Below are 22,569 nucleotides of genomic sequence, written 5' to 3' on the forward strand. Positions count from 1 at the left end.
TATAGGCTGGGAGGGCCTTGAAAGTAAAATACAAGTACTTTATGTTTTTGAAGTAATAGAGAGAGAGAGTGCGCTCCTGTGGAAGGACACAAAGATAGTGGTGACATAGTCAAAGCAACAGGCTAGGAAATTTTTTTTTTGCAGCAGCAGCATTCTGAATGGATGTGAGCAGGGCAAAGTTCCATTTGTCAATGCTAGGGAGAACGATGTTGCAGTAATCAAAATGTGAGATGAGAGCCTACAGGAGAGTTTTAGCTGTGTGGATAGTAGGAAAAGCTATATCTTAGAGATGTTAGACAGAAAGAAGCTGCAATATTTAGACATAGCTTGGATGTGAGAATCTAGAGAGAGGTCCCAAGGTTATGGACCTGAGTGAAAGGCAGGATGGTGGGGTTGTCCACAGTGATCAAGATCCATCACTCCCTTTGTGGGCTATGGAAGGAACAGGAAATTCTTTGTTGCCTTCAACATGCTCAATAACATTTGAAATTCTGCATTAAGACAATTACTATAATCACATCTCATGCTTCAGGGCTTCAGCTGATCACCTTCAGGGGCCAGAAAGCATTTTTTCCCCTGATGCACAATTGGTCAGATGTGTTCGGGGGTTTTTGTTTTTCCCCCCACCTTTCTCTGAAGTATCCAGCTTTGTATCAAGCTCTGAAGTATCCAGTATTGGCCAGTTGGAGAGAGGCACCAGACAGAAAGGACCAATGCTCTATGGTGGTACAGAGAATCTTCTTTCCCAAAGTATGTTTATACTGCAATCCAAGGTGTGATTGCAACTCAGGAAGACATACCCATGCGAACATGGCTAAAAATAGCAGAGTAGATGTGGCGGCATAGGTTTCAGTGCAGGCTAGCAATACGAGTAGGTGCCCAGGGTTCTTGTGTAGCCTGTGCTGAAGCCTCCACCAGCACATCTATACTGCTATTTTTAGCCATACTAGCATTGGCATTTTTACCTGCGCTGCAATCACACCTTAGACTGCAGTGTAGACATGCCCTTAAATGCTTGGCTGGTGAGTCTTGCTCACATGCTCAGAATCCAATTGATCCCCGATTTGGGGTTGGGAAGGAATTTTCCTCTAGGTCGGATTGGCGGGGACCTTGGAGTTTTTTTTGTTTTGCCTTCCTCTGTAGCATGGAGTACAGATAACCTGCTATGATCATCTGGTCTTATCTAATCAATTCTCAATTGGATGGGCTTTGGTCATTGGTGGCCCCTTGATCTCTCCTATTCTCTGTCTGTGGTACTTAACAACGTTGTCTCTGAGGACTGAAATACTTTAGTCTAATACAGATTATTGTTTCCAAAAAGGGGTAATTGGATGAAATATAAGGGGCTGTGATATACAGGTCAGATTAGATGATCTAGTGGTTCCTTCTTGCCTTAAACTCTATTAAATCTATAGAATCTACCAGGAAGGTCGTGGGGGGGGGGGGAATAGTGAGATTAAGAGCTCTGTTCTAACCATGTTGAGCTTTAGTTGACAGCTAGGCACCCATGACAAGATGTCAGAGACAGGCCAAAATTTTCATTTGGACAGAATGAGGCAGGTGTGGAGTAGAGAAGATGACCTGTGAGTTGCCACCATAGAGATGGTAGTTGAATCTGTGACTGTGGATGAGAGAACCTAGATATAAAATGCAGAGAGGGGAAAAAGGAAACCAAGGATAGAGCCCTGTGGAAGAAATGGTTACTTACTGTAACTGGTTCTTCTGTGTTCTTCTACTGGTTCTAAGTTTTGGCTAGGAAGAGGTCATTAAGAGGACATTTGTCATAGATCAGTGGTTTGAGCATTGGTCTGCTAAACCCAGGGTTGTGAGTTCAATCCTTGAGGGGGCTATTTTGGGATCTGGGGCAAAAATTGGGGATTGGTCCTGCTTTGAGCAGAGGGTTGGACTAGAGGACCTCCTGAGGTCCCTTCCAACCGTGATATTGTATGATTAGAGACTTTAGTGAGAGTGGTTTCAGTGGAATGCAAGGGGTTAAAGCAGGGGTCTCAAACTCCCGGCCCGTGGGCCATCTGCGGCCTGCGAACCTCCGCAATGTGGCCAGCGGGCCTCCAGCAGTTTTGGGGCTGGGTCTCTCCCTTGGCCTCACCTGCCGCCCCTGGGCGCTTCGCCCCTCCTGGCGATTTAAAATGGCCCAGGGCCCTGGCAGCGCAGTGGAGCTGAGTGGTCTCTGCCTGCTCGCTCCACGTGTCTGCTGGACCTGCCCTGTGGCCCCGGGGCAGGGCGGGGCTGCGCCTCCATGCGCTGCCCTCACCCCGAGCGCCCCTGCGGCCAATGGGAAGCTTTGGGGACAGCAGCACGCAGAAGGCCCCTGGCCCGCCCTGCCTTGGAGCCTCAGGTAAGTGCCACACCCCCCGACCCCCTCCCAGAGCTTGCACCCCCACCAGCCCCCAAACTCCCTCCCAGAGCCTGCACCCCCTCCCCACACACCCCCAGCTCCCAAACTCCCTCCCAGAGCCTGCACCCCTCCCCCTCCTCCCTCCCAAAGCCTGCAATCCCATCCCCTCCTACTGCAACCCCTCCCCCTGCCCCAGCCCAGAGCCTGCACCCAGCACCCAAACTCCATTCCAGAGCCTGCATCCCAGACCCCCTCCCCGACCCAAACTCCCTCCCAGAGCCCAACCTGTCACCCCTTCTGCACCCAAACTCCCTCCCAGAGCCTGCGCCCCAATCCCCTACCCCAGACCTCCTCCCACACTGAAACTCCCTCCCAGAGCCTTAGGCAGGTGGGGGGCGGAGTTTTGGGGGGCAGGTTCTGGGCGGCATGAGTGACATTATTGGCCCCCTGGGAGGATTTGAGGACTTGCACTGGCCCTAAGGTAAATTGAGATTGAGACCCCTGGGTTAAAGCCAGTCTAGAATAGAAGTTGAGGAGAGGAAGAAATGGTTACTTACTGTAATTGTGGTCCTTCAGAATGTGATGCAGAAGTGTATTCCACTTAGGTGTGTGCATGCACAGCACGCTGGAGACTTCTAGCTAGCAGTACACATAGAAGGGCAGCGCTCATGCCTCGTGGCTGTGTGAGGCGGTGCCCCACCACCCTGCCCCCCACAGTTCCTTTGCACCAAAAGCCCATTAGAGGAGACTGTTGCAGAGGGGATGGCGGGTGGGTGGTGGAATACATGTCATCATCACATCTCAAAGAACCACAGTTACTGTAAGTGACCATTTCTTCTTCTTCAAGTTGATGCCAATGTGTATTCCACTTTGGTGACTTACAAGCTACCCCATTCAGAAAGGGGGCTCAAAATCTACTGAAATAGGGATTGCAGAACCACCTTTCCGAGGCCTGAATCCGCTCTGGAAGATGTGGTAATAGCATAATGGTCTGTAAATGTATGTATGGACCACATGGCCACCGAGCCAATGTCCAATATGGGAATGTCACTGAGGACTGCTATTGACATTGCTTGCACTCTTTCGAAGGCGATCATATCCGCTGAGGAGGCATAGCCGAAGCTATCTCATATGCAGTCTTGATACAGGATATTATCCATCTAGAGATGGTATGTGCAAAGACCGCTTGTCTCTTCATGCGGTCCGCATAAGACATGAACAGACGAGGCAAAACATGAAACAGTTCAATCCTATCCAGATACAAGGATAGATATTGCCTGACATCCGAAGTTTGGAGGTGCTGTTTCTCAGGGGATGAATGCGGCTTAGGGAAAAACACAGGTAAATACACCACCTGGTTCAGATGAAATTGACAGACCAATCTGGATAAAAACTTTGTTATAAAGTTACTTTGTCTTTGAAGGACTGTGTGCAAGGAGGCCCTGCCATCAGAGCCTGCAATTCAAACACCCTCCTTGCAGACATAATGGCTACCAAGAACGCGGGTTTCTGACACAAGAGGGGCAGTGGACACTACAGGATGCATGGGGCTCGAATGGAGGGCCCATTAGGGCCACCAAAACTATGTTTAGGTCCCACAAAGGGACTGGTTTTCAGACCAGAGGGTATAAACGGAGAAGCCCTTTTAGAAATCTCGTCACCATAGCATTGGCAAAGACCGATTTTTTTCCCCCTAAATAAGGGGATGATACTGCAGTCCAATGCACCCTCAGTGAACTGAGTGCACATCCAGATATCTGAAGATGTCCTGAATGGAAGTCCACGTTGGTTGGTTCCTGCGAGCCAAGGACCACACCAGAAACCTTTTACACTTCGCTAAGTAGACCATCCTGGTAGAGGACTTCCTACTGTTGAGTAGGACTTGTTGGACAGCTGCTGAACAATGCTCTTCTTCATTAAACCGTGCAGCAGCCACGCCATGAGGTGCAGGGAGTTGAGTGCGGCATGGCAAATACGGCCGTGGTTCTGAGTAAGCAGGTTGAGATGGGGAGGAAATGGTATGGGAGGCTGAATCAATAGCACAAGAAGGTCAGAGAACCAGCACTGTTTCGGCCACACCAGGACTATGAGGATAAGCTTGGCCCAATCTGCTTTGAGCTTGAGGATGATCTATGTAAACTCACAACCTTGCAATCAGTATTAGCGTTAGTGGTTTAGTGTTAGTTAGTTCTAGTAGTCCCGTCCCCCCCCCCCCCCCGTGATGCCTTCAGTGCAGTTCAAACACTGTCCTTCATGTGTGGGAGCGATTCCTAACAGCAATCCCCACACACACCGCCTGCTTTGGAGCTCAAACTCCAGCCACAGGTGGTAAGAAGGAACGGAGGAGAGTCAGGGCCATGCCACCTGATATAGCCAAGGGAGGGGCCACAGTCACGAGATGCAAGTACCACACCTTTACAGGTACTGCTAGGCAAAAGTCTCTGGGTCCAGTGCATTGAGCACACACACCTAACTGGAATATGTCTGCATCTACTTGAAGAACTGCAGACACCAATTGTAAAAAGCACACTCAATGAGCTTGGAGATGAAAGGAAGGAGGTGTGACACTGTATGGAATATGAGAGACACTTTATGATATTATTGATATCAATATTATAATCTTACCAGATATACCATGTAAGGTATCAGTGAAAATGTTATGATTTGCAAAGTATGATAATCTTTTTTATATTTGTATCATCTTTGTATTGTAAGTTATAAATATGTGTGGTATATTTGTATTTCAAACTTGTGCTGTGTATCTGGGTGACACCCCCAGACAGAAATGCATCAGCACTGCCTAGCTTGTTCAATGGCCCATCAAGGGCAATCAGTGACAATGAACCCATTGAAGGAAGCCAGAGGCTACACCTTATGAATCAACAAGACTTGTAGGGGCATGCCTGTGAACAGAGAACTCTAAGGCTTTTCCATACCATGTGCTGTGAAGCTTGTGTTTGGGACAAAGGATGTACAAGCCACATGGCAAAAGATATGAAAAGGCAGCTGCATCATTCTCCATTTTGTCTTCAATCCTGCTTCTTACCTCTGGAGTAACTTCTCTACAAACTGAAGCTTTGAACAAAGGACTGAATGACCTATCCAAGCTTTGGATGTGTTCCAGAGGGACTTTCAAGTCAACAAACTCACCAGTACTGCTAAGAAACAGATATATGGATCTGGAGACTTATATATGTATCTGATTGCTTTACTATTTAACAACTCTCTTCTTGTTCTTGCCTTTTCTTTTCTAATAAACCTTTAGTTTTAGATACTAAAGGATTGGCTGGCAGCGGTGTATTTTGGGTAAGACCCAAACTAATACTGACCTGGCAATGTGAACTCTGTGGGGTTCAGAAGAACATTTTATATAGTGGGCAGAGTTTTTCAATAACTCCTGACCTTACTGGACCTATGTGCTAGTTGGGAGCCAGAGAACTGGAATGTAATAAAGAGGATTGTGTGATTTCTTTTTTCAGCTTCTTGATAACCAGTATGGGGGATCAGGAGCACAATTTTTGACTGGTTGGTGAGTCTAACTTCAGTGTTAACCACCCATTTTGGGAGAATCTGCTCTCCTTTTTGCAGCCTACCCTGATCTTGGCATTTTCAGTGAGGTCTAGCCTAGGCACACTGGGTCACAGAAGGGAAATGGGGCAGTAGATGGAGAGGTAAATTGGGTCAAGGGTGGGTTTGTTTAAGATGGAAGAGACTAAAGCATGTTAGTATTGTGAGAGGAAAAAGCCAGAGGAGAGAAAGAAGTTAAGAGTAAGGGAGGGGATGTGTATAGGCAGGAGGGAGATCAGAAGATGTGACTGGATGCAGTCACTAGGGCAAGTGGACTAGTTAAAGGACGAAAGTGGACAAGAAACTTCTGCATCCCTTACAGGGAAGAAGCAAAAGAGAATAGTAGGAGGGGAGAGGGGAAGAGAATGCAAGCCAAGGGGAGGGGGAAGGTCATATCATATTTTGTCAATTTCCTCTTAGAAGAATGTGTTGATGTGTGTTCTTTGTGGGCCATCCATGAGACTGTGAGAAAATATTATTTTCTCATGTATTGAAGCTTCTTTCATTGCTTGTTTATGCACTATAAATGAATTGCCTGCTTTGCATTTAAGTTTATACTTTAACAGATACATTTAATTAGGCTGATCATCTAGAGTTTCATGTGGATATCAAGAGCTTATATTTTGCCAACTTTCGATCCAAACACAGGACCAAACCCTGTAGTCTAGTGGCTCTCAATTTTTTTCCTGTTTTGGTTGACATCTTAAGAGAGAGAGTGTCTAGAGTGGACTCTCCGCAGCTTTGTGCTCAAGGTGGTGTCCCATAGGCTCCATGGAGTCTTCTATCTTGTGTTTCATGAGATTTGTTATCACTAACTCATCACCTGATGCTGAGTCTCTTCCTTGTATTGTATTGAAAGGTGGTAAAAAAATATATAACATCCTAATATTTTCTAAGAGAGCAATTGCTGTTATGGCCACAGGGATATTATGTGATTGTGAATGGAAAGGAGGTGGTCCACAAAATAATCTTGCTTATTAACATGTTCTTTACTCTGAAAAAGTTTGGAAACCACCGGCTTAGAGCAAGTGGAGAAGCTGTGTTGCTTCTGTCTCATTGGTCAATCTTAATAGCGTTGTCAGTCACCAGTTAGCCCCATCCCATCTGGCTCTCCTCAGTTGCAGAGAGGATCTCTGCAGCCTGGGACCCTCATAGATAGCAGCTGAAGTAAGATGAAAAATTGAAGAATCCCCCCCGAAGTGTTAAACATAGTGTTTCTTAATATTTTAAATATTTTTTAAAAATAATAATGTTGGGCTATATCCCATTTAGTTTACCCATGCAAGTTCTCACAACAAAATCAGCAAGACTACTCACAGGGTAGAACCAGGGTCTCACTCAAACTATGTGTTGGCTGTATTGCAGACGAGTATAAAGAAGAGAGACATTTTAATTTAGCATTTTTCATAGATATGAAAAATAGACAAGAGCTTTAAATATTCCAAAACAGAAATACAGGCACTTTAAAAACAAATAAATAATCTAATCAAGATTTCTAAAAATCTTTTCAAGCAACTATCAATCCTCTACTGTCAATGAAACATTAGTAAGTTCACCTATTCTTATCTCTCTTTCACTGCACTTTCCCTCTGTGTACTAGTTACTCATTATTTTGTAAAAACTATGTTTCAATGCTGTTCCATTCCATGCCATTATATTCTATTCCACAGACATTCCTTTCCCGAGAAACTATAAAAAGTGCACATTAAGTCCATGTGACAAAACAGCTTTGCTTCTCCTGAACAATAAGGAAGGTATTCCTTGAATAAGTCACATTTCTGTGCTTTTTCAACTTCTGGCTGCTTGAAAGATCATTTTAAAATAGCACTAAGGTGAACCAGGAACTGTTAAGATTATTGAAATATGATACCTAAAAAGCTCTTCCCAGCATCCCTCTAATTCTAAACTTTCCAAATTGTGTATGAAAAACACTAAGTAACCAAGGAGTCAGGCCTTGGATATCATGGCTTCATCTGAGGTGCACGGGCTGTTTTCAAACGGAGATTTGCACCAGTTTTCCATCTACTCTTTGGCATCCCCAATCCCTCCAGCAGTTATTGCAAATGTAGCTTCATTTTCAGGCATCTCAGGGCTGGGAAAAGAAAGAAGCAAGAAAATGGCTGTTCTCTGTGTAAAATGTAGTCATGATGCAGTATCCAAGATTTTATCAGGTAGAATACCTCAAAGCTCATGTTCTTAGTTGTAAATTATAGAAATTGTCCATCAGGATTTATGACCAAAAAGTGCGAAATCCATCCCTGTGCAGAGGGTAAACACCAAGTCTGTACACCACTTACTTTTATTTTAAACGTTTCAAAAATACAGACTGGAGCGAATTGCACACAAAAGTGCATATATTTTTGTTTAGATTTTCTGTTTAGAGTGGTTTCCAATTTTTTTTTTAAGTGATGTGGCAGAACCGAACAGTTTTGGCTATGGAAGTTTCCCTCCATATCCTAGGTTTGCCACATCACCACCTTGAATCTCCACACATCTCTGCCCAATACAACTAAGGCCTGGTCTACACTACAAAGTTATGTCAACTTAAGTCACCTTGCATCAACCTATTAGTGCTTGCATTACACTAAAATTTATCTCCGGCTGACATAAGCTCCTTGTTATGGCAATGCAGTAAAATCACCTCCCCAAATGGCACAGAGCCGTGGTTGACCTACTGAGGTCAACACAGTGCAAATATACACACTGCATGACTTTTGTCAACCCTAACAGTCTCCAGCAGCTGTCCCCGCAATCCCCCATTCCCTGCAACAGTGACCGCTCTGGTCACAACTGTAAGTTCCACTGCACAGGGGGCAGAAACTCCAGAACCTGTACAGAAGTGGGGGGAGGGGGGCCACTGGCACTATGGCCCCGCCCCTGCTCCTCCTCTTCCCCTGAGATCCCGACCAGGCCAGATCCAGGCAGTGATACCTGCCCAGCATGAGCGGCGCATGAACCGCCAGCTGGGGGAGGCTAGCCCCAGCCCTGCCCCTTCCACCTGAGGCCCCGCCCATTCCACCCCCACTGGAGCCCAGAGGACACCCCCACCCCCGGCCCAATCTCGCCCCGGGCTAGCCCCCCAGCCCTGGAGTGCCGGGAGGCATGCAACCACAGCCTCCCCAGCTCTGGAGCTTGGGAGGGCGTGCGACCCCAGCCTCCAGAGCGGCAGTGGTGCACGGCCCCAGCCCCAGAGCATGGGAGGGCGTGGTGGGCGGCTGCAGCCTCCCCAGCCCCAGCTGGAACACTGTGGGGGCTGGAGCAGGACTGGAGCTGTGGCGCTGCCGCATGCAGGGAGCAGGGCCTCACCTGGCTGTTTGGGGAGGCACAGCCTTCGCCGGCCTATGTGACCCGCTGCCCAGGGAGCCCAGGATGCTGTGGGAGCTCTGGACCCTCCACCTGCCCTGGGCAGGGATCCAGGGTGCCTGAGAGCAGCCCCCAGCCCATGTCCCCGACCCCAGGATGCGCTGTCCGGGGCAGGTGGAGGATCTGAGGCTGCCCACAGCGGCCTGGGCTCCTTGGGTGACTCTTAGCACAGCCGGGTTCCAGCTTCCGGCCTGGCCAGGGAGCAGGGCCTCAGGAGGAAGAGGAGGAGCAGGGCTCCATGGTGAGGGGGGGCTAAAGCCCAACTCAGCCCCCCTACTGGGAAGAAGCCGGTGCCACTGGCAGGGGCTGTGCTTCGCGGCAGGGGAGCCGATCACCTTATAAGCTCCCCCACTGCAAAGCGCAGCCCCTGCTGTGCCTGCCTAGGTTACTACACTCATGTTAAAAGGTGAGCGGGTGTGGCCCTCCCACTGGTAAAAGTGGGGGGTGGGCATGGCCCCCTTGGTTCCAGCACCACTGCCAGGGGGGTCACAGAACCTGGAAGCCACTCCCCCTTTTAAAGCTCCCTGAGTATTTTTTTAAAATGCCATTTTCTGATTGCCCAGCTTGGACAGCAAACCTAGCAGCTCTCCCTTGCATGCAACCACCCAACCAACCACACCAGCTCCATGCACTAGACGTACTTCTGCCTGGAATAGACAGCAGGCACTGGATCTCCTGGGCCTGTGAGGAGAATAGGCTGTGCAACATGGGCGACACATCCAATAGGCTGGGGAAGGCTGTGCCTCCCCAAACAGCCTTCTGTGGCCCCGCACATGCTCCTCCCCAAAGCCCCCTCCTACTTGCTCTTTCCCCCTTGGCCCCAGCCCAGACAGGCTGCTCCTTTTCAGTGCTGCTGGGGCTAGGGAGGCCAGGACTTGGCTGCCTTATTTCTTCCTCCACAGTAGGCTGCTTTCCCATGCCAGTCTGTGATGAGTTTGGCTGGCACCACTGCAATAAACAGGCTAGCAGCATATGGGCCTGGGTGGCTTTGGGACACCAGGAGCAGCTGTGTTCTCTATGCGCTTGTGACCCTCAGAAGTGAGAAATCACTACAGCCTGTGAAAAATAGTGCCAGTGTTCAGTGCAATTATCCTATATTCATACCCAACGAATAGGGACTGAAATTTTATAGCTTCACACAACAGAAAATCCTTCCCTCTTTTGTCGTTGGTGGACCTTACTTACCACAGGTGGGGCTGGAAAGCAGTGTTTTGCCCAGGCACTCCAAAGCTGAAGTGTCCATAAGCATTTCTTATTAAACATATTTATCAGAATAAGGGAAGGGAGTTGGGAAAATGTATCTTTCCCTGTCCCTTGTGACTGTAAATCCAATGGTACATTTGCCTGTTTTTATCACAGCTTCTGGTGTGACAGCCTTGAGGGGTACCCCCTCCACGCCTGGAGAATGCCTGACCTTGATGAGGAGGAAGAGAACTAGGGAAGACACTTATGCAGAATCCTGCAAGCCAGTGTTGCAAGCGGCTTGGAAGGCCAACATCGCCAACACTATGGAGAGGACAGGGGAAAGGCCCAAGAATCCCCATAGGACAGGGAGCAGGAAATGCACCTGTACATAATGGGTCTTCTCAGGCAGCAAAGCCAAACACTGCCGACCCTAGTTGACATACAGGTTCAAAAATCCTGGACTCTCCACCCTTTGCAGGCTTGGAGAATTCCATGGTCACTGCTCCCTGCACCCTCAAACATATGACATGGCATCATGGGGCACGACATTAGCCTACCAGTTCACGCTGGGGGTCTGCAAGGAAAACCACAGCTTCACATACATTGACCTGTGAGAACCACGACTGGTGTACATGTAGCCACAACAGACAACATTTGTTTATTCAAATGGACATAAATATTTACCTCCTCTCTAATTTTAAATTTTCACCCCATTAAGTTATGTTAAAAATGTGTATAACATTGCCTATGGTTTTATTTGCACATTGATTTTCAGCACGGTTTTTTCCCACTCAGTAAGTTCTATTTTTGGAACTTTATTAGTTTACAACAAATATTGCAGAATTCATAGCAGCAGTCAAAGCAAACAGTACTTGTAAATGCACATTAAGCACCACAGAATTCATAGCTTCAGAAAAACACCCAGTCATATTTATAAATGTGCAGTAGCAAGCATTACACAATTCTTAGCAGCACTCAAAGCTCCAGGCTCAAACACTCCAGCACAGAAGACTACTGTGGCTGACCATTAAAGTGCTCTTTCAAAGCCTCCTTCAATTGTATAGCTCCATGCAGCAGTCTTGTAATAGCCCTTGTGCCTGGCTGGTCAAAGTCAGTGTACAGTCGTTCCACCTCCACCCAGGAAGCAGCTTTTCCTTTTGCTCCTTTTGCATTTGCCTCACTGATATTAAGAGGACCCAACAGGCAGTTATAAACATTGGGATATTTTCTCACTGAGATCCAATCTAGCATGTAAACACAACCAGCATCCCTCCAGTCTACCAAAAGCACATTCAATTGTCATTCTGCACCTACTGAGCTGGTAGCTGAATCTTTCCTTGGTGCTGTCAAGGTGACTAGTGTTTGGCTTCATGAGCCAGAGGAGCAAGGGGTAGGCTGGGTCCTCCAGAATCTGGAAACTACTGGCATTTCAATATTTACAATGGTAACCAGCCAAATGAGAAAGAATGTCCCTGCTTGCAGCTTTCTGAACAGTCCTGTGTTCTTAAAGATGCAAGCATCATGCACATTCCGTGTCTCTAAGGTGCCACTAGTACTCCTTTTTGCGAATACAGACTAACACGGCTGCTACTCTGAAACCTGATTCCCTGACTAGCCAACACTGGTATTGGTGACGTATCCCCAGTGATCCACCAGAGCCTGTATAAACAGAGAAAAGTAGCACTTCTATCGATGTGCTCTGTGGCAAGGTGGGATTGGGCCAAAACAGGGATATGCATGCCATCTATCACCCCACCACAATTCAGGAACTCCACTGCTGCAAATCCATCCACTGTGTCCTGCAGATTGCAAAGAGTCTCAGTCTTACACTGTAGGAGGCGATTAGTGGCCCTACACACTTGCATGATAATAGCCCCCAGTGGATTTTCCAACTCCAAAATGATTTCCCATTGACTGCTAGCAAGCTGGTGTTGCAAGCTTCCACAGTGTGATCACCACTTGCTTCTCCACTGTTAGTGCAATTCTCATTCTGGTGTCCCTGTGCTGGAGGGTGGGGCAAGCTTGGCACATAGATCCAGGAATGTGGCCTTCTGCATCCAAAAGCTCTGCAGTCACTGCTTACTGTTCCGAACGTGCACTACAATGGGAGCCAGTCAGTGCTCATTTCTCAGGACCAGAAGCAGCATTTCACGATCTGCAGCTTCTCCATTTACACCCACCAACAACCTTGAATTGTCTTTGGCTACATCCCTAAGCAAACTGTCCTAAAGGAAATCCTCATGTCCCCAGTTGTTGCGGTACTTCTGGAGGTTCTGCAAATACAGGAGAATTGTGCTGTCCTGTATTTGCAATGTTCATGAGAATAGTGCAGAGCTCTGCAGGCGCTGTGCTTCTGTCAAAGATAACAGAGACTGAAAAGTGCCATGGGGGTGTGTAGGATTTCTAAAAAACAGCATGGAAATTATGGGATATGAATGGCATTATGGGATGCAGAAAGTTGCATGCTGGGAACTTGATCCTTAGCTCCCAGAGATCCCTGCGTGAATCATTACTATCCACAAAACACTGCAAAAATATCCCAAAAGGCATTGCCCCAGATGATGGCACAGGACACACTGCAATATCTACTGGTGGTGCACTGCACTTTACTTTAACACATGCACTCCTGATGAGTATGTGCAGGCCAACACAAGCAGCCAAGTATGTAGACGCCTAACCAATATACAAACTTTGGTGACTGTTCACCGACATAACTTGTGTCGAGCAAAATACGTAGTGTACACATGGCCTCAGTCCTGACCTGCCCCCTTCATGGGTGACCTGATTTAAATCCTGATCCACAGAACTCTCTATTGTTCCAGTCCTGGACATCCTCTGGGCAGAGATTGCCAGTTATACCAAATTGTTTAGTAGTTTCCTAATAGAGACAAATCTCTACTGGCAATTATGATGAGACCTCTCTAATTTCTTTTACTTGTGACTTAGGTCACAAGTAAAGAATTTCAACCTAGGTCTCCTAGTTAATTTTCTTGTGCATTGTTTTCTCAAGATGTCATTCAGAAGCAGGATTCATTTGGAACTCAGCAACCAGCTACGATGCTATCATGTTCCAGTAGTATGAGCTATGTCAGCCATTAACCATCCACCCAACATAACTCCTGTCCCACAAAAGAGAGGTCTTTACCTGTCATATATCTTGGCAATACGCAACTCCCCCCTTCCCTTCCGCAAACTAATCCTTGTGGTTGAAGCATGAGCAAGGATGTGGCCGCCAATGGGCTTCTTAGGGTCTGCCTGAAAACTAAATTAACAAAAAATAATAATTAAGTTTCTCTTGGTGAATTCCATAGGCTAACAATCATAATAAGTCATCAGACAAGACATGATGATATCAGATGAATGGATGTGTAACAAGAGGATTTAGCTAAGGGCCTCTCTATACTTAAAACAATGCAGTGGCGCAGCGACACCGCTGCAGTTGCTCCACTGTAGTGCTTCAGTGAAGACACTTCCTATGCCAACAGAAGAGGTTCTCCCGTTGGCATAGGTACTCCACCTCCATGAGACAGGAGAATTCTCCCATAGATCTAGCACTGTTTACACCAAGGTTACATCAATTTAACTGCATCGCTCAGGGATGTGAATTTTTCACAACCCTGGGGCAATGTAGTTATACCAACCTAATTTCCTAGTGTAAACCAGGTCTAAGTTTTTACTACAGGTATGCTCTTAGGTGTGGTTTTCAGAAGTGCTCAGTGTTGGCCTAACTCTGCTCACATGGACTTCAACAGGCGTAAAGTTAGGCCAACACTGAATGTTTTGAGAAATCCCACCCTTAATCTTTGCACCTAAACTGGTTCCACAACAATTCTGCTCAAAATTTTCAACATTTCTTGTGATATGTTTTCTAAGTTCAATTCATGGTGAAAGGGGTCATCAAGACAGACAGGGCATGGACAATGAAAGGAAAAGAATTTAAAGACTCAGAGAAACCCATGAGTGTAATTTGTGAATGATCTGTTGCCCCTTTTTGACCTGAGTGGCTAGTCAAACTTCAGGCCCTGGGGTTGTCTCAGTTGGAAGTAGAAATTAATGGCATCTGGTATTCTCTTTGATGCAATCTTCTTTATTTACAAGTAACATACAAAATCCTGCTTCTCCAAATGCTGGACAAACCAAGAACAAATGGAGCACTTTCTTAGCTTACAGCCACAAGCCTCCTTAGCCAACACCAAACCTAAAAGCTCTCTCTCTAGCATTTTTCCAGGTTCATATATAGTACTTACAGGCTACGGCTTCAATTTCTTGCTTTTTGCCTCTGCCTCTCTCTCAGTTTTTCTTTGTTCTCAGTTTCTGAATGTTCTGCCTTCCGTCAGCTGTCTGACTCAAATATTTACAAGACAATGGACAACCCTCAGATATCCACTCCAAATACATCACCAAACTCTTCCATTACATCCTCACCCATAATAATTTTACACTCAACAACAAATACTTTGTCCAAACCATGGCACAGCCATGGTTACTAGGATGGCTCCCCAATACACCAACCTCTTCATAGGCCACGTTGAAGAAGAATTTCTGGACAAATGCACCACGAAACTAATGATATACCTGAGATACATCAATGATATTTTCATCCTCTGGACACACAATTTAAACTCACTCACAGATTTCCACAACAACTTCAACAACCACCACCTGTCCATTAAGCTCTCTCTGGAACACTCCCCCACTAGCATCAACTTGCTGGACACCACGATCAGCTTCAACAATGGAACCCTACAGACAGCTAGATACAAGAAAGCCATGGATCACCACACTTATCTACATAGATCCTGTAACCACCCCAAACATACCAAGAAATCTGTTATCTACAGCCAGGCACTCAGATACCACAGAATATGCTCTGAGGAGAAAGTCTGGGATATACACATTAACACACTCAAAACCACCTTCACCAAAACAAGAACACTCCACCAGAGAAGTAGATCAAATCATGGAACTGGCCACCCAAATACCCCAAGAAAAGCTGCTTCGATACAGAAATAAAATCTCCTCCGACCGCACACTCCTAGTTGTCACCTACCATCCCACACTGGAAACCATACAGAGTATCATCAAACTACAACAACCATACTCAATGGGGACCCTATCCTGAAATAAATCTTTATTGGACCCCCTCGTCTGGCCTTCAAACAACACCTCCAACCTCTCCAAGCTCATCATCAGAAGCAAACTCCCCACAGACCAGGATACACCAACTCAAAGCAGCACCAGACCCTGCCAGAACAACAGATGCAAAACCTGCAGACATATATCCACTGCTATAATGATCAACACACCCCACAACACACCTTTCAAGATCCATGGGTCCTACACATGCTTATCACAATTTATGGTGTATCTCATCCAGTGCACTAAATGCCCCAATAACAACTACATGTGTGAAACCAGACAATCACTACACTCTCGAATGAACTCCCACAGAAAAATGATAAAAGACAAAAATAGCCTATCGCCTGTGGGTGAACACTTTTGACAAAGTGATCACTCTATGTCTGAACTATCAGTCCTCATCCTCAAAGGAAACCTGCACAACACCTTCAAAAGATGAGCCTGGGAGCTTAAATTCATAACTTTACTAGACACTAAAAATCATGAATTGAATAGAGGCACTGGATTTATGGTATTTGTCCTTGTATTTAGTTGTGATACCCCGAGTACATTTCCCTGACCTGACAAAGAGCTCTTGTGTAAGCTCGAAAGTTTGTCTCTCTCACCAACAGAAGTTGGTCCAATAAAAGATATAATCTCACCTACCTTGTTTCAATCCCCCCACCCCCACCCACACCACACATACACTAAGTGATACTCAGTAAAACCCCTATGCTCACTCAGTCTGCACTTCTGGGCACGTTCCACAGCCACCTTTTGTCTTAGGTGGGGAGTTTCTTATAACTCACCTAACAGCTGTTATTTGAAGAGTTCATTCACACCCAATCTTAAAGTGTCTTGTGATCGATGCAGCCAGTACCTCTCAGGTCATGTTTATACTACCACTTATGGTGGTAAAATGTTATGTTGCTCAGAGGAGTGAAAAATATACCCCTGAGCATCATAAGTTTCACTGGTGTAACTGGGAGTGTGCACAGCGCTATGTCGGCGAAAGATCTTCTCCTGCCGACATACCTACCAGTGCTCATTGAGGTGGTTTTATTATGTCGACAGGAGAGCTCTCTCCCATCGGCATAGAGCGGCTACACAAGCAATCTTATAGCAGCGCAGCTGCATTGATACAGCTGTGCAGTTGTAATCTTGCTAGTGTAGACATGGCCTCAATAAATCACAGCCCAGTATTAAACCTGTTTAAAGATGTAGGGTGCATCTTCACACCTGAACTTGCCCTTCCCAACGAAAATCCATTTCCCGTATCTATTAAGTGTTTAATGCAGAGGTGGCCAACCTGAGCCTGAGAAGGAGCCAGAATTTACCAATGTATATTGCCAAAGAGCCACTGTAATACAGTAGCAGCCCTGCATCAGTTTCCCCCTACCCCAGCTCCCAGCGCCTCCCGCCCACCGGCAGCTCCGCCGATCAGCACCTCCCCCTCCTTCTCTCCCTCCACACTCCTCCTGATCAGCTGTTTCGTGGCATGCAGGAGGCTCTGGGGGGAGAGGGAGGGAGGGAGAGGAGCAAGGGCATGGCAGACTCAGGGGAGGGGGTGGGAAGGGCGTGTGGCAGAGCCAGGGGTTGAGCAGTGAGCACCCCCCAGCACATTGGAAAGTTGGCGCCTGTAGCTCCAGCCCCGGAGTCGGTGCCTCTGCAAGGAGCCGCATATTAACTTCTGAAGAGCCGCATGTGGCTCCGGAGCCACACGTTGGCCACCCCTGGTTTAGTGCAAGAGGAGAAGTTTAAAAGAAAAAGAGAAGAACAAGTGGCTTACGTCATAGTTGCTCCTGGATCAGCAGTCATCTGATTGGTCACAAACACAGCCACATTATATTCTGCAATAAAGAACAATATAAAGACCTAAAGGAAGGGGAAGAGATCACACTAGAATTCATGCATATTGTCCCATGAGTGCCACAAGTTTCTGATTGTCAGGTCCAGCACCCATATCACAAACAACAGAACACTCCTGCCTATCTTTCTGATGGCTTGGACTAATTAGGGATGGAATTTTTAAAAGCGATCAGAGCTAGCTTAATTCTTCTTCCATTTGAACTCAAAGTGGGAGCAGTTAGGCCAGCACTGAGCTCCTTTGGAAAACCCATCTTAACCTTTTTTTTTTTTTTAAACTGTTAACTTTTTAAAATTTATTGTATGGAAAGAACCTCTGTCACTCCCTTCACCAGTTGTAGTGAAACATTCAAAAAATGTGCGAAAATGTAACTTCCTACTCAGCCAGTAATAAACCATCACAACATTCCAATATTGCTAATAGATTGTGACAATGGGTAAGTCACTTTACCCCTTCTGCTTCTGTTTTTCCTTCCACCATTTGTCTTTCTTGTCTGTTTAGACTGTAAATTCTTCAAGACAGGAACTGTCTCTTACTATGTTTGAACAATGTCCCAATTCTCTCAACTGGGGCTTCTACGTGCTACTGAAATACAAATAAGAATAATTCTGAGATGCCTCAGAATGTTGAAGAATCCTGGAGGCCAATTGGTCAAATTGAAGTCACATGATTTCTAACTAAGTATCACATTTTTGTTAGTAAGTGGTTGTGTAAGGCAAGGAAAGATTAATTGGGCAGTGTCTACCATTAAATTCATTGGGGCTACCGTGTGGTAATGCTGGGCTACCAACTGCCTTTTCACAGTAGTTCCAATACATTTTTCACTTTTCCTGCAAGGTCCCCCCTACCTTCTGAGATTTTCTGAAGCCTTGATAGCATCTGAGCAAGTTTCTGTTGTCGTTCAGCCAGCTCTCCACGGCCACTGAAATCTACACGGAAGAGCGCCATTATGGAGTCAATGATCTGCATGGTAAAGATACAAAATAAATAAATGTAGTGAAAGAAAAGGAAGGAGGAAAAGAGGAAATTATCCTGAAAGCATTAAGCTGATGCAGAAGAGTAAAATGACCTAAAGGCTCATACCAATAGCTTGAAGATGCCAGCTTCCTCATGGAACTTGGCTGCTACATAGTCAAGCAACTCCATCTGATGTTCACCTGGTGGGAAGTACAGTTGGACAATGAAATTAAGACCCAGAAGGAGCCGAGGCGTGAGGTAACACTAAGGCCAGGTTTACACTAGAAACCTTTGCAGATGTAGTAATGTCAGTTAGGGGTGTGGGGTTTTTTTGGCAACATTTCTATGCTGGCAAAAACCCTAGTGTGGACACAGTTATACCAGCATTATTTCATTCATGGAACCAGTATAAACTATACTGGCAAAAACAGGTTTTGTCAGTGTAAGTGATGTCTGCACTAGGGCCAGGACTACATACAAACTTTTGCTGGCATAGCTGTGTCAGCCAGGGGTGTTACTTTGGCAGTATAGCTTATTTTGCTCAGGGGGTCTGGAATAAGCTATCCCACCAAAAATTCAATATTGCCAGTAAAAGCTGTGTCCACACTAGGAGCATCTTGCCATGATACTATACTAGCATAGCTATACTGTCAAAGCGCTCCTAGTGTAGACCTGGCCTAACTCTTAAGGTGGAGGCAAAGGACAGTAAACTGAGTGTTCATAAACTATGCCCTATGTATTCCATGGCTGCAGAATTTTCTACAGAGCCCACCACATGCATGGAACTGTGCATCATATTAGTTTTCATTCTTGAAACATTAAGTTCTTAGTGTTTATGGTTAAAAAAATTACAAAACAATTTAAAAATGTAAATCAGCGCAGTTGGGAGGGGTGAATTGCCTCATTCATATGAAATTAACTATGAAACCTAAGATGACAATTTAAATGTCAACATTGTTTAGTATTTCACTACTAATAGTTTTACTCGCAATTCCAACTAATGCATTTACTCCCCCACCCCCACCAAAATCTACAACTGCCTCTCATGCCTCCGCAGGTTCCAAACACTCCCTATCCAGTTACCAAAACCTTCAACTTCCCCAAGACAATTTCTACTATGCATCAGGACATGACTTTGCAGAACAGTGCAAATGGAGGGACAAAGTGAAATAACACAAGGAATATTATACTAACTGCATTATTCATATTTAACTCAATAAAAACTCCCATTTAAAAAACGTAACTGAAGCTGCCACAGAATTTTGAGTCTGTTGCACCGCAATGCTGCAGGATATAGAGGCCTTGCCACATAGTGCATGGGATCATGCCTATAAGGTTCCATTCACAAAACGACAGACTTTCTCAATGTTGTTTATACTGCCCACTTACATTCAAGCACTCACAATTAGTCTCCAACAAATATACCAGTTTCCATAGTGCTTCAAAGAAAGCAAATTCAGATATCATGGTGGTACACAAATATTATAAGATATGGAGTTCGCTTAGGGCTTGTCTACACAGAGGATTTAAACCAGATTGATTTGGTGCACATTATTTAACACACAGTATGCAAGCCACACTAATAGCATGCACACAGGATGGCTGGACTCTCTTTCAATTCTCATCATTGCATACACATGGCAGCAGCTTGCTGCATAGTAAGCACATGACATTCTCAGAGGGTACTTTGTTGAGCAGCATGCATTCTGGGATTTTTCTCACTGTGCACTGGAGGAGGCATGGGGGAAGCCAGGCAGGTTCAAATTTTAAAATAATTCCTTACACAGGACAAGGAAGAAGAGGAAGACACCAAGGAACTGCTACTAAAGGAGCTGTTCCTGGAGCAGCTTCACAACATGCAGCATTGTTTCTGGGCTTGGAAAACCAGCATGAATTGGTGGAAAAGGATTGTTTGGCAGACCTGGGATGACCTGCCGTGGCAAGAGAATTTCAGGATGGGGAAGGCAACCTTTTTTGAAATATGAGCCGAACTAGCCCTGGAGCTGCAACAGCAGCTTACTAACATGCAGCATCTCATATTCATGGAGAAGCAAGTTGCCACTGACACCTTGAAGCTGGTCACCCCCAAATGTTACCATCCATAGCCAATCAATTTGGTGTAGGGAAATCTACTGTTGGGGCCATTGTCATGCAGGTATGTGATGCCCTGAATAAGGTACTGTTCCACCAGGTTATAAAGCTTGATAATGCTCAGGAGATTATTGATGCCTTTGCATATATAGGGTTCCCACACTGTATTGGGGCAACTGATGAGACCCATGTGCCTGTTATTTGTGTATCCCCACCACTGCAGGGCTCAGAATTTATAAACAAAAAGAGATATTCCTCCATGGTGTTCCAAGGGCTGGTTGACCATGGAGGCAGGTTTACAAACATAAAATGCAGAGTCTGGAAGGCTCCACAATGATAGTATCTTTTGGAATTCAGCTCTATTTACCTTCATGAATAAAGGACTGTTTTCCCCCAGGATCACTATGGACATGAACGGTGTGGAGACTACTCCAATTATCCTGGGAGACCTGGTTTATTCTCTGGTTGCCTGGTTAATGAAGTCATTCACAGGCCACGTGGACAGAAGGAGGAAACTGTTTATCACATCAGTACATAGGCTCTGACTCCATGTGTGCTCCGGGGCTGGAGCACCCACAGAAAAAAAGAGCGGGTGCTCAGCACCCACTGGCAGCACCGCCAATCAGCTGCTCCCCCTACCCCTCAGTGCCTCCCGCCCATTGCAGATCAGCTGTTTAGTGGTGTGCACGAGGAGTGAGGGCACTCAAGGGAAGGGGTGGAGCAGGGAAAGGAAGAGGCAGGGTGAGGTGGCGGTCTGGAGGAAGGGACAGAATGGGCCCTGGGGCGGAATGGGGGTCAGGAACCCCACAGTAATTCATAAAGACAGCGCCTATGCCTCAGTAGTTGCAGAATGGCAGTGGAGCGTGCATTTGCCCGTTTGAAAGGACAGTGGTATTGTTTGTGGAGTAGGTTGGAAGCTGCAGAAAGGTGATCGCTCCATGTTGTATTTGCACAATATCTGTGAGAGTAAGGGAGAAAGCCTTAATGATGGGTGGGAGGCTGAGGTGCAGGGACTTGCTCAGCAGTTTGAACAGCCAACAAGGAATCCAATAGAAAATGGAAACAGCCAGGGCAATACTGTCAGGGATGCCTACTGTTCCTACTTTGAGTATGAGGCCTGAAAATGTACAGCTGTACATCCAGCTGTTAACCTGCGGACAGGGTTGAATGGAATGAATTGTGGGCAATGCAAGTCTTGTTTATGGGCAATGAAAGTGGACCACTGTGACAATCCTTATTTTACCCTGTGTCTGTGACTCAATATTTTGGAAAACCCTATTATTTAAAATTTAGGGATTTTCTGATTAAAATGCATTGACAACTCTATGTATAATAATAAAAATAGTTAAATATTCAATCTATTACATAGCAACCAGAAATAAACCGTTAATTAAAACAACAATGAAAACAAAATTCAAAGTTACACAGTGCAGTGGAGGGCAGAACACAAGGGCAGGGGGGGATTCAAGTCACAGGTGAGCATACGCCTCAATTCTGCATCTTCCTGTTCTTGAGCCATCTGGTGTTGAGAGGTTAGCAGAGGGAATCTGGGGGAAACTGGGACAGTAATCTTCTCTACATCCCCTTTAGGCTGTCCTGATTCTTTATGACTTGACACTGAGGTGGGTGATTAGGAGGCAGAGAATGGCCTTATTCAAAAAGGAAAAGGGCAGAACAGTCAGATACACTGTGAAGTTATTCACCCAGGAGGTCCCCCCCAGCAGTGTTTCAGGAGTGGTAGGGCGTTGCAAGCTATACTGGGGAAAATGACTGTGCAGCTATCCCTCACGTCTGGACTAAAACTGAGACACTTCTTAGTCTTAGGCCTGGTCTACAGTACGCAGTTATTTCGGAATTAGCCAAGTTACTTTGAAATAAAACTGATTCCGTCCACACGACCAAACAAGTTTTTTCGATTTAAAGGGCTCTTTAATCCGATTTCTGTACTCCACCTCGGCAAGTGGAGTAGTGCTAAAATCAAGATTGCAGTTCCGGGTTACAGGTACTGTGGACGCAATTTGACGATATTGGCATCCGGGAGCTATCCCAGAATGCTCCCTTGTGA

The 22,569-nt window shown here is 45.9% G+C and overlaps 1 protein-coding gene across 1 annotated transcript in view; it reads right to left on the minus strand.

Moving 5' to 3' along the window:
- Positions 1-7,454: 7,454 nt before the first annotated feature.
- The window catches only part of DMC1 (DNA meiotic recombinase 1), a 33,246-nt gene continuing 18,131 nt past the window's right edge, over positions 7,455-22,569 (minus strand). Inside the window, exons 10-14 of the mRNA XM_074941575.1 lie at positions 18,540-18,613; positions 18,305-18,419; positions 17,379-17,439; positions 13,617-13,733; positions 7,455-8,015 (exon numbers count right to left, since the gene is read on the minus strand). Coding sequence (XP_074797676.1) covers positions 7,946-8,015; positions 13,617-13,733; positions 17,379-17,439; positions 18,305-18,419; positions 18,540-18,613 — 437 coding nt within the window. The 3' untranslated portion in view covers positions 7,455-7,945. The remainder of the gene's footprint in view (positions 8,016-13,616; positions 13,734-17,378; positions 17,440-18,304; positions 18,420-18,539; positions 18,614-22,569) is intronic.

Source organism: Natator depressus, chromosome 1 (assembly GCF_965152275.1).
Source record: "Natator depressus isolate rNatDep1 chromosome 1, rNatDep2.hap1, whole genome shotgun sequence".
Classification (NCBI taxonomy): Eukaryota; Metazoa; Chordata; order Testudines; family Cheloniidae; genus Natator; species Natator depressus.